Below are 12,276 nucleotides of genomic sequence, written 5' to 3'. Positions count from 1 at the left end.
TTTGAAATGTTGAAAAGGAAGCAGAGGGGATGATGGGCAGAGGGTGCTGGAGGGAGGGGGAAGTGTGGAGATAGTGACAGAGGCTGAGAGAGGATGCTGGGCTGCAGATTATGGAATCTCATAGGGAAGCCAGTTATGGGAGGGATACTATGTCTCAACATAAAACTTTCATTCTCTCCGCAGACGCTGCCTGGCCTGCTGAGTTCCTCCAGCCATATCTTTCTGCTTCAGATTCAAGCAGATGCAATCTCTTGTGCATCCACTAGTTTGTAGTTCAGAACCAGATCAAGGTGGAAAGGTGCCAGAAAAAAAAATGGGAGTTTAGTAATAAAATGTCCTCTTTAATTCTACCTGAATCCAAAATTTTTAAACCTTTTGTGGAAAATCTGGTACAGGCTCAAAATGGAACTTTAAAAATTCTACACGAGCTAACTTCAGCTGTAGAATATAATCGCTCTGTTGACTATTGTCTCTCTCAAAATTGCTGGGGAAAATGTATCATCACATCCTTCTTATTTGTTCTTATTGAATGTGGTTTAATTTCCCTCACACAGCACCCCGTTGTAGGATGTCAATTCTCACAAAGATTTTGGACTTATCACTTAGCCCTTTTAAATACTTTTTTGGTAACCATCCAGATGGAGCATCAACCTTGAAACGATACGAGTTGGTGACTGCCAGCTAGCAGAATTGTTCAATTAATAGCAAAGTCTGGAGGGAAGAATCTTTCCAAGTAGATTTAGTTGATCATTGAAATTCCATAAGCAAAACCTGCTTTTGCTGAAATAATCTAGCAGTCCTCACAGAATGGGTTGTGGAAAATCAAGACTAAACCAGCCAGATACAGTTTAGACAAACCCATATTACAATGCACGTAACCACAAATGGGATGGAATCCGAACTACTGAAGAAAAGGCCGAATAAAATGCATTCAAACAGGAGCTCTAACAGTACATTTATTCCAGGATAGCATTGTGGAGATATGTAAAGTATATTTTAAAAATTAAAATATGTTGATATTGTAGTGGCCTGCGGTCCACACCTTGGTCCAACACCTGGAACGCGGAAACCTCATACAGACTGAGACGACCGTTTCCACAGGCCACCGATGGAACGGTGAAACTCGCCAACCACTGCCAGCAGATCGCAGGGGGACCAATAGGGACCCAGATGCTGGAACCGAGCAATCGGTGGCAGCCCGTTCAAGCCACACCCCAGTGGTGACGCGGCCAAGCTGACTATAAAAGGCAGAGCTGCCCCTGAATAAACTCAGTGTTCTATACACTCTACTGGCATGCCTGTCTTCTTTCCTCTGTAAATTTTGAGCTACAGCTCAGGAGCTATAACCGTGAGCTATAACCTGACTGTAACAGTAGCGACCCCACTACAGTGGTGACCCCAAATGGTCCTAATGGTGTTTTGGATCCGACAATGGAGCAACAACCCGAGATCAATGCCATAGCGTTGAAACTGCCCAGCTTCTAGACCGCCCAACCATGGGTGTGGTTCCAGCAAGTCGAGGCACAGTTCGCCATTCGAAGGATCTCTGAGGATGACACAAGCTACTACTATGTAGTCAGTGCCCTCGACCAGGACACGGCAGCCCGGATTATCAATTTCTTCCAGTAGCCCCTGGATCAAGTAAGGTAAGTGGCCATTGAAGAGCTACTAACCTGCACTTTCGGGCTCTCAAAGCCCGAATGCACTGCCCATCTGCTGAATATTATCAGTTTTGAGGACAGGGCCCCATCTGCCCTCATGAGCAACATGCTCACTCTCTGTGATGGCCACACATCCTGTCCACCATTCCAGCAGATCTTCCTGGAGAGGATGCCCGAGGACATCCGGCTGCTCATCGTGGAAGATTTTGAGGACCCCAGAAAGGTGGTCGCTCGAGCAGGTGTGCTATGGGCGGCGAAGAGGGATGTCTGCACTTCAATCGAGCAGGTGACGACACCACATCAATAGTGTCCAGCCATGAGGAACACTGACCGGCCATCTGACTGATCGTCCGATCGATGGTCTGACTGACCATCTGACCAAATGTCCAACCAAACAAGATGCCCCACCGTTATTATCATCAATGGTGGGGCTCTGATGCCCAGAAATGCTGCTCCCCCTGCACGTTCTGGGAAACACCCAGGCCGGGAATTGTAAATGGCTGTGACGACTGGCCAACTAGATAACCTCCTATGTATCCAGGACTTGCTGTCGGGACAATGCTTCTTAGTGGACACAGGGGCACAATACAGTGTCATCCCTCCACCAGCCTCGAGGCTCGCTACAGCAAAATGGGCCGGAAACTCTGAGTGGCAAACAACTCCAGTATCCGGACTTTCGGCATCCATTCCATGCCCCTCTGCTTCAGGCACCACCGATTCACCTGGAAGTTCACCGTGGCAGTCGTGCAGCAAGCACTTTTAGGTGCCGACTTCCTGAGAGCCCACTCCCTCCTGGTGGACATCAAGGGGTGTCGACTGGTACACACCCGGACATTCCAATCGCTCTCCCTCAATGGCACCAAGCTCACCAACCCCCACCTGCACTCAGTGAGTATTGACACCAATGAGTTCGTCAAGATCCTGTCGGATTTCCCCACAATCACCTTGCCTCACCTCCATTTGGCAGAACCCAAACATGGAGTGAGGCACCAGATCATGACTGAGGGCCCTCCCCTCCACGTCAAGGCATAGCGCCTCCCCCTTGAAAAACTTAACTTGGCCATGGACAAATTTTTTTAAAATGGAGGAACTGGGCACTGTGCGGCGCTCCGATAGCCCCTGAACCTCTCCCCTCCACATGGTCCCCAAGTCAACAGGTGGTTGGAGGCCGTGCATTAACTCCCACCGCCTTAACGAGGCCACTGTTCCAGACAGTTATCCCGTGCCCCATATTCAAGACTTCACTGCAAATCTGCAGGGGGAACGAATATTTTCAAAGGTGGACCTCATCAAGGGCTACCACCAGATCCCAGTTCACCCAGATGACATCTCAAAGACGGCCATTTGGATTGTTTGAATTCTTCTGCATGCCCTTTGGGTTAAAAAACACGGTTCAGACTTTCCAGAGGTTGATGGATGCGCTCAACAACATTCTAATTGCCAGCCACACCCGTGCCGAGCACACCACCCACTTATGGGAATTGTTCTCCAGGCTGAGCAATTTTGGCCTCACCATCAACCTGGCCAAATGCCAATTTGGCCAAGAGACTATCAACTTCCTGGGCCATTGGATTGATTGTCACTGGGCCAGACCATTGCCAGCAAAGGTGGAGGCTATCCACGCTTACCCCATGCCTTTAACTGTGAAAGTGCTACTGGAGTTTGCAGGTATGGCCAACCTCTATCTCCGGTTCATAACTCAGCAGCCCCGCATCATGAGCTCACTCTTTCTCCTCATGACAGGGCCCAATAAAAACTTACAATTGACCCAAGAGGCCACCGAGGCCTTTCAGGCCACTAAGAGTGCCCTAGCCAACGTCACCCACCTTGTGCACCCACAGACAGACGCTCCCACCACCTTCAACACAGTCACCCCCAGTCCAGTGGTCAGGGATGTACTTGAACAGCTCATTGATGGACATTGGCATCCGCTGGCCTTTTTCAGTTACACCTCAGGCCACCAGAGCTCAAATGGCTTTGATAGAGAACTGTTAGCCTTTATACCTGGCAATTCGGCACTTTCGTTACTTCCTGGAGGGCAGGAAGTTCAAAATTTACATGGACCACAAACTCCTTACCTGCACCTTCAGTAAAGTGTCAGATCCGTGGTCAGCCAGGCAGCAGCGACACCTATCCTACATTTCTGAATTTACAATGGACATTGAACACATAGCCAGCAAATCCAACGTGGTGGCCAACGCCCTATCCCATCCGGCTATCTGGTATTGACTATGCGGCCCTGTCTGATAAGCAGCAAGCAGACCTTGACATTCCGGCATGCCAGACAGCACTCACTGGCTTACAACTGGAGGACATCCAGATCGCCCCCGGCAATCGCACGCTGCTGTGTGACACCTAGATGGGTAAAACTCACCCTGTTATTCCAGCAGCATGGAGGAGGCGAGTGTTCGATTCAATCCTTAACTTGGCTCACCCTGCCTTCAAGACTACAAGTTAAGGTGGTGACGAACAGGTACATCTGGCATGGCCTCCGCAAAGAGGTTGCACTATGGGCCAGGATTTTACTTAGTGTCAGTCATCCAAAGTTCAGACCCTCACTAAGGACCCCCCCCCCCACAGACATTTGACCCCACATTGTGGGACCCCTACCCGTATCCAGAGGCACACGTTACCTTCTCACAATGGTCAACTGGATGGCCAGAGGCGGTGCCACTATCAGAGGCTTCCACAGAAATATGCGCACGGGATTTACTCAACACTTGGGTAGTGTGTTTCGGGGTCCCCGAACACCTTGCATCGGACAGGGGGGCCCAATTCATTTCCAGTCTGTGGACCGCCTTAGCCTATGCCCTGGGGACCCAACTCCATCACATCACAGCGTATCACCCACATGCCAATGGATTGGTGGAAAGGTTTCACAGACACCTCAAGGTGGCTTTAATGGCAAGTCTGACTGGACCTAACTGGGCTGACAAGCTTCCCTGGGTCCTGTTGGGAATTTGAGTCACTCCCAAGGAGGACCTCGAGGCATCCTCTGCTGAGTTACTCTACGGTGCACTCCTGGTCACACTGGGCGAATTTGTAACAACCCCTGAGGACTTAGGGATCACACTGTCCTGGCTTTGCAAGTGCCTAGGCACCCTGGCCCCCACCAAGCCCAGGCCCAACGGCCAGCCCCGCACGTACATTCCCAAGGACTTTGCCGATTGTAAATACTTACCTGTTCGGCACAGGCAACACTGCCCACCTCTCCAGAGACCTTATGAGGGGCCATTCCGACTCATAAGAAACAACGGCTGCACCTGTGTTCTGGACATTGGTGGAAGAGAGACTTTTACGATCAACTGGTTGAAACTAGACTACTTAGACTCTGACCAGCCCATCATCCATCTGACCCCACGCGCAGAGGCCGGCTTCCTAAGAACTCTGCCCCGATCTTCGGTTCTTGGGGGGGGGGGGGCTGTGTCGCCCACGTCTCAGGCCAACAGCGGGAATAGCCGTCGAATGTGGCAACTGGCAAGACCTCGCATGGGCTCAGACGCCTGTTTCCACACCAGTGGAACGGTGAAACTGCCGACCACCGCTGGCGGATCGCAGGGGGCCCAATCAGGGCCCAGATGCTGGAACTGACTAATTGGTGGCCAGCCCGTTCAAGCCATGCCCTAGTGGTGACGTGGCTGAGCTGACTATAAAAGTCAGAGCTGCCCCTGAATAAACTCAGTGTCAAATACACTCTACTGGCGTGTGTCTTCATTCCTCTGCAAGTTTTGAGCTACAGCCCAGGAGCTATAACCTGGCTGTAGCAGTAGAGACCCCACTACACTATACCTATACATTGTCTGCAAATCTTTATACTAAATCTCTTGACCTTGCCTAAATTGCTCGCATCTATTCTTCCCAAATAAACACTGTAATGAATAGATTAACATTGTCCCACATTCATCAGTGGTAAGTGATTACACAAGATATGAACACGTACACTTTCATAAATCCTTCATTGAAGCACATTTTTGATGTACATCCAGAAGATTGAGAGATAGAAGACTAAGATCGTATCTTAGTCCACATTTAAAAAAAACTTTGCTAATAAATATCTGGAGTGATGAAGGATGAAAAGTGATTTAAAGGAGGCATTTGAGATTGTGAGAGGCGTTGATGGGGTGGATAGCCAGTGGCCTGTTCCTAGGATGACAGTAGCAAATGTCACAGGCTTTGTTTATGGAGAGAATGAATAGGGAAAGTTTAGAATGGAGGTAAGAGCTAAATTTATTTTATATTCAGAGAGTAGTGGATGAGGAGGCGGAGGATGGTACAATGGAGACATTTAAAAGTCTCTTGAATAGGCACATAGATGTTAGAAAAATGGAGGGTAATAGGTGTGAGGCAGGATTAGATGGTTCTGGAGTCAATTTATATACATTGACCCAACATAATGGGCCGAAGGGTCTGTAATGTTTGTAATGTTCTAAGTTCCATCAGCAGAGACCTGGATCCACAAAGTGTTGGAAGTAGGACAATTGGTGAAAGTAATATTACAGTGTATATTCTCTGAAATTTAGCGGAGTTAACAGATTCTAACATCCATCAGCATAGTTGAATGATAGCAAGATTAACAAAAACTTTAAATTAGTTGTTTATTTTTCTGGCTGTTTCGTGATCCTTCGAGGGTTTGGTAGTTTGCAAAATCCTATAGGGAATGGGGTAGCAGGTGACAGAAGCAACTTCAAGGCACCTGGGCAAAGATGTCCCAGACAAAACCACATGAGCGGTTATTCCCCCAAGAATGGAGCATGACAGAAAACAATGAACAATGAGTTATGTACAGCAGGGCAAAGTGAGGAGAAAGGCTTTCAACATCCATCAGGTGTGCAGGAAAGAATTCAGCCTGACCCTATCAAACCATGTGCATGATGCCTGCATTTCAGAGTTAATTGATTGATGATCTGACAGTTGTGATGACTTTGGGGAAGAGTGATCATAATATGTCAGAATTTTAATGATAAACTGGATGATTTAGTGCAGTATGAAACTCAAGGCTCAAATAATGAATATCATATATTCACAATCAATTTAATATCATATACTTAAATGACCCAAAGGACAAAGGCATGGAGTGTGAGTAATGGCAGTTTGGGAGCTTCCTTTAAAAGTATGGTATTAAAAATGTAATGGCCAGAATTTAAAGAATTAATACAGAGTTTATGCATGATATGTATTCACTTATGGCAAAAAGGAACAGAAAAAGTGGTGCAACTGAATGCTGCACAAGAGAAATCATAAGTAGTATTTCATGAAAGGAAAGGCTTTGGGAATGAGACTAAAGAAGCAAGAAACTGATGTGTAAAGGTTTTATTTTCTGATATGAGAAAAAGATTAAATCAGGCAATGGTTGACAGGTCACTTATAGACGGGCGACAATTGAAATGACATTTAGGATTCAATAAATCCACAGGGATGAATGGAATAAGAAGATAAAAGAAATTAGTATCAGTAAAATATTAGTACTGGAAAAGTTAAAGAGGCTGCGAGGTGATTGGTGCCAGGTCTGATGACCTGCACACCAGGTAGCCATGGAGATGAATGATGGGCTAGCTGACATCTCCCAAAACCTCACAGATTGGAGAGCAGCTCCCCTGGAGTAGAGGAGAACAAATACATGTTGAAGAGAGGAGGGAAGGAGAACAGGAAACTGCAGACTAATTAGTAGGGAAATGTTGGAATCTATTGTTAAGGATATTGTAACATGACAGTTAGGAAATAAAAATTAGACTGATTGGGATCATTAAAGATTAAGGATAGAAATCTGTTAGAGTATTTGAGGTTGCAACTAGCAAAGTAAATGAGGAGGAAACAAATAGATCTGTGGCAAGAGATTATGAAACAAATTACAGCCCACATGATCAGAAGGTAACACTGACAGATAGAGTACACATAGCAGAGAGTAAGAGTAATAGCTTATTTTTGGGTTAGAAGCTGGTATGTTACTGGGGCCCCAGATGTTTATACTCTGTGTATATCATTTGGTGTAATATTTCCAAGTTTATTGATGATACAAAGCTGGGTGGAAGTGATGACTGTGATGAAGATGCAGAGAGACTTCAGAGGGATATAACAAGAATCAATGAAGAGGAAAGTAGCACGAGATACATTATAGAAGAATGGCCTCATTTAAGAGTATTTACTAGTTCTTCACCCTTTTGAAAATGTTTTTCTGTGTTTCCCATCAAATGATAACCATGTAGAGGCAGCTAAACGGAGTTGAAAGAACGAGACCAGTACTCAGTGGACTCGTCTGCACACTGGTTGTTTATTAAAACTTCCCGTGCTGCGCCTTACAAGGCCACAGGTAAGTCCCACAGGAATCTGATCAGCAGGAAACAGGAAGGGCTCATGAGAAGTATATGGTAGCTAGGAAGGAGCTTAAGAAAGGACTTAGGAGAGCTCGAAGGAGAGATGAAAAACCTTGGTACATAGGATTAAGGAAAACCTCATGGCGTTCTATATGAATGTGAAGGATGATGAGAATGAAGGTGGGGCCACTAAAGGATAAAGGAGGCAACATGTGCCTGGAGGTGGAGGTGGTTGGGGAGGTTCTAAATGAATACTTTGCTTCAGTATTCACATGAGAAAAGGAGCTTGATCAGGGTGAGCTCTTAATAGAACAGGCATGTGTGCTGGACAATGTGGCAATTAAGGAAGTGGAAGTGTTGGATCATCTTAAAAACATTAAGATTGATGTCCCTGGGGCCAGACACGATATACCCCAGGCTGCTGTGGTAAGTAAGGGAAGAGATAGTTGGGTTCTCATCTTTAAGTCCACAGGGGAGGTGCCAGAGAAGGGCAGAATGATAAATGTGGTCCCCTTGTTTAAAAAAGGTAATAGAAAGAATCCTGGGAATTGTAGACCAGGTGAGTCTTACATCAGTGGTGTGCAAACTATTGGAAAGGATTCTTAAGGATAGCATCTATGAGCATTTGGAGACACATCATGGCTTTGTGAAGGGAAGGTCATGCCTCACGAGTCTAATTGAGTTTTTTGAGAAGGTAACAAAAGAAACTGATGAGGGTAGGGTAGTCAATGTGGTCTACATGCATTTTAGTAAGGCATTTGACAAGGTCCCCCATGAGAGACTTGTTCAGAAAGCCATGAGGCATGGGATCCACAAAACCTTGCTGTGTGGATTAAAAATTGGCTTACTTATATAGAGCAGAGAGTAGTAGTGGAAGGAAAGTATTCTACCTGGAGGTCGGTGTCTAGTGGAGTGCCACAGGAATCTGATCTGGGACCCCTGCTCTTTGTGATTTTTATAAATGACCTGGATGAAGAGGTGGAAGGGTGGGTCAGTAAGTTGACATGAGGGTTGGAGGAGTCGTGGATGGAGCTGAAGGTTATTGAAAGTTACAAGAGGATATAGACAGGATGCAGAGTTGGCCAGAGAAATGGCAGATGTAGTTCAATCTGGATAAGTGTGAGATGATGCATTTTGGAAGGACAAACCAGAAGGCTCAGTATTAATGATCGGTTGTTTAACAGTGTTGAGGAACAGAGGAATCTTGGGATCCAAATCCATACATTCAAGGTCATCACACAGGTTGATAGGATAGTTAAGAAGGCCTATAAGATGCAGGGCTTCATTAATAGGGGGGAGCTTAGGAGTAGAGAGGTCATGTTGCAACTCTACAAATCTCTGGTGATATCACACTTACTGGTCACCTCATTATAGGAAGGATGTGGAAGCTATGGAGACAGGGCAGAGGAGATTTACCAGGGTGTTGCCTGGATTGGGAAACACGTTTTATGAGGCAAGGTTAGCAGAGCTGGGACTTTTCTCTTTGAAGTGTAGAAAGATGAGAGGAGACATAATAGAGATCTGCCAGATTATGAGAGGTGGGTCAGTAAGTTGACATGAAAGTTAGAGGAGTCGTGGATGGAGCTGAAGGTTATTGAAAGTTGACAGGCGAACCAGCTCCACATGTTACGGTTGTGGCAGCGGAGCAGCCACGTCAAGATGGCACCGTTGGGATCATCTTTTCCCCCCGGCCGGGTCGGGTCCACATATGCTCGGGGCAAAGTCGTGATGTGGTTTCTGGCATGAGATGTGGTCGTGATGTGGTTTCCTCTTCATTAACCTTCAGCTCCATCCATTAGGGAAGTTGAAGTTTCCCACAACAATTGCTGCACCATTCCAAAATCTCCATACTTATCTCCTCCTCGGTGTCCCAAGGGCAATTTGGGGGCCTACTTCCAGGACAGTGATAGCTCCCTTCCTATTTCTGACTTCCACACCGGACACTCCCTCTGCAGCATCCTCCTTTCCTATCGACAGCCGTGATACTATCCCTGATCAGTAATGCCCTCTTACCTCCAATCCTATTCCTTTTAAAACACCTGACCACCAAGAACTTGCATCAGCCAATCCAGCCCTTCCTCCAGCCAAATTTTAGTAATGGCCACAACATCATAGTTTCACGCTCTAAGTTCGCCCCCTTTATTCCTAATACACCCTGCATTGAAATAGACCCATTTCAACCCCTCCAACCGGCCACATTTCTGCCTCTTCCCCACCTGTCCCTCCTCACAACCCCACAACACAGCACCATGCTCTGCTCTCACAGCCGTGGGAAGGGGGAGCAGCCGTGGGGAGGGGGTGGGGAGGGGATGGGGAGGGGGTGCAGCCGTGGGGAGGGGGTGCTGCCGTGGGGAGGGGGTGCTGCCGTGGGGAGGGGGTGCTGCCGTGGGGAGGGGGTGGGGAGGGGGTGCACCCGTGGGGAGGGGGTGGGGAGGGGGTGCACCCCGTGGGGACAGGGGGGGCGCAGCCCGTGGGGACAGGGGGGGCGCAGCCCGTGGGGACAGGGGGGGCGCAGCCCGTGGGGACAGGGGGGGCGCAGCCCGTGGGGACAGGGGGGGCGCAGCCCGTGGGGACAGGGGGGGCGCAGCCCGTGGGGACAGGGGGGGCGCAGCCCGTGGGGACAGGGGGGGCGCAGCCCGTGGGGACAGGGGGGGCGCAGCCCGTGGGGACAGGGGGGGCGCAGCCCGTGGGGACAGGGGGGGCGCAGCCCGTGGGGACAGGGGGGGCGCAGCCCGTGGGGACAGGGGGGGCGCAGCCCGTGGGGACAGGGGGGGCGCAGCCCGTGGGGACAGGGGGGGCGCAGCCCGTGGGGACAGGGGGGGCGCAGCCCGTGGGGACAGGGGGGGCGCAGCCCGTGGGGACAGGGGGGGCGCAGCCCGTGGGGACAGGGGGGGCGCAGCCCGTGGGGACAGGGGGGGCGCAGCCCGTGGGGACAGGGGGGGCGCAGCCCGTGGGGACAGGGGGGGCGCAGCCCGTGGGGACAGGGGGGGCGCAGCCCGTGGGGACAGGGGGGGCGCAGCCCGTGGGGACAGGGGGGGCGCAGCCCGTGGGGACAGGGGGGGCGCAGCCCGTGGGGACAGGGGGGGCGCAGCCCGTGGGGACAGGGGGGGCGCAGCCCGTGGGGACAGGGGGGGCGCAGCCCGTGGGGACAGGGGGGGCGCAGCCCGTGGGGACAGGGGGGGCGCAGCCCGTGGGGACAGGGGGGGCGCAGCCCGTGGGGACAGGGGGGGCGCAGCCCGTGGGGACAGGGGGGGCGCAGCCCGTGGGGACAGGGGGGGCGCAGCCCGTGGGGACAGGGGGGGCGCAGCCCGTGGGGACAGGGGGGGCGCAGCCCGTGGGGACAGGGGGGGCGTAATCGTCTCGAGGCCGCCCGTTCCGATGCAACCGCGTTATGCGTGGAGATGGAGGCGACTTCATGGGCGCAACGGAAAGGGAAAGCCGCCTTGATTCACACCGGTCACTCACTTTGCTCCTGGCTCGTGACCCCAGGCACCTCGCCCACCATCCGTGCGAGGGTCGGGGCGCGACAGAAAGCGGCAGGAAGCAGCAGCAGCAACACAGTCCGGCGGATCTCCAATGCCATCCCACTCCCACTTCGTGACACGCCAGCGAATAGCCGGCGCAGAATGGGACCGCGATCGCCCGTCTCCTGGGGCAGGGGCCTCCCCTCCGACGTCCTCCCTGCCATCGCAGAGCTTCTCTTGGACTGGGCTCGGTGATGGCCGGCGAGCGGCCGCTGACTCCTCCCTCCGTGCTCGCAGCCTCCAGGAACGGCGTCCCGAAGGCAGCGGCTCACTGTCCGCGCTCCTTCGCCTACTGACCGCGCTGCGGGAAGGGTTGAGCCCCGACACCGCATGCTGCACGTCTCCGTTCCCGGCGCTCAGTCACTGGCAGAGGTGTGCAGGGACCAGCTCCGGTGGCTGGAGACTGGCACCTTGCAGCTTCAACAGGTACATTTTATGGGACCCTCACACGGGGTGTTTCTCGCAGAGAGCGTGCACACCATTTATTGTCAGAGTGCACCCATGAATCACACACAACCCTGAGATTCTTTTTCCTGCAGGAGAGGCAGAATCACCACTTATTTCTGGTGGGGAAAAAAACCGAGTAAACAGATAACGAATGTAAACAAACTGTGCAACACAGACAGAATCAAATAAGTACAAAAGTCAGAGACCTGAAACGAGTCCCTGATAGAGTTTGTCGTTGAGGAGTTTGATGGTGGAGGGGAAGCAGCTGTTCCTAAACCTGCTGGTGCGAGTCTTGCAGCACCCACACCTTTTTCCTGATGAAAGCAGCGAGAA

The 12,276-nt window shown here is 50.7% G+C and overlaps 1 protein-coding gene across 3 annotated transcripts in view; it reads right to left on the bottom strand.

Moving 5' to 3' along the window:
• The window catches only part of LOC138743683 (semaphorin-4B-like), a 98,831-nt gene extending 86,810 nt beyond the window's left edge, over positions 1-12,021 (bottom strand). For all 3 annotated transcript variants that reach the window (XM_069899269.1, XM_069899270.1, XM_069899271.1), the window contains exon 1: positions 11,438-12,021. In XM_069899269.1, coding sequence (XP_069755370.1) covers positions 11,438-11,828 — 391 coding nt within the window. In that variant the 5' untranslated portion in view covers positions 11,829-12,021. The remainder of the gene's footprint in view (positions 1-11,437) is intronic.
• Positions 12,022-12,276: the final 255 nt, after the last annotated feature.

The sequence above is a fragment of the Narcine bancroftii genome, chromosome 9 (assembly GCF_036971445.1).
Source record: "Narcine bancroftii isolate sNarBan1 chromosome 9, sNarBan1.hap1, whole genome shotgun sequence".
Classification (NCBI taxonomy): domain Eukaryota; kingdom Metazoa; phylum Chordata; class Chondrichthyes; order Torpediniformes; family Narcinidae; genus Narcine; species Narcine bancroftii.
This window is presented reverse-complemented; position numbering and strand designations above follow the sequence as displayed.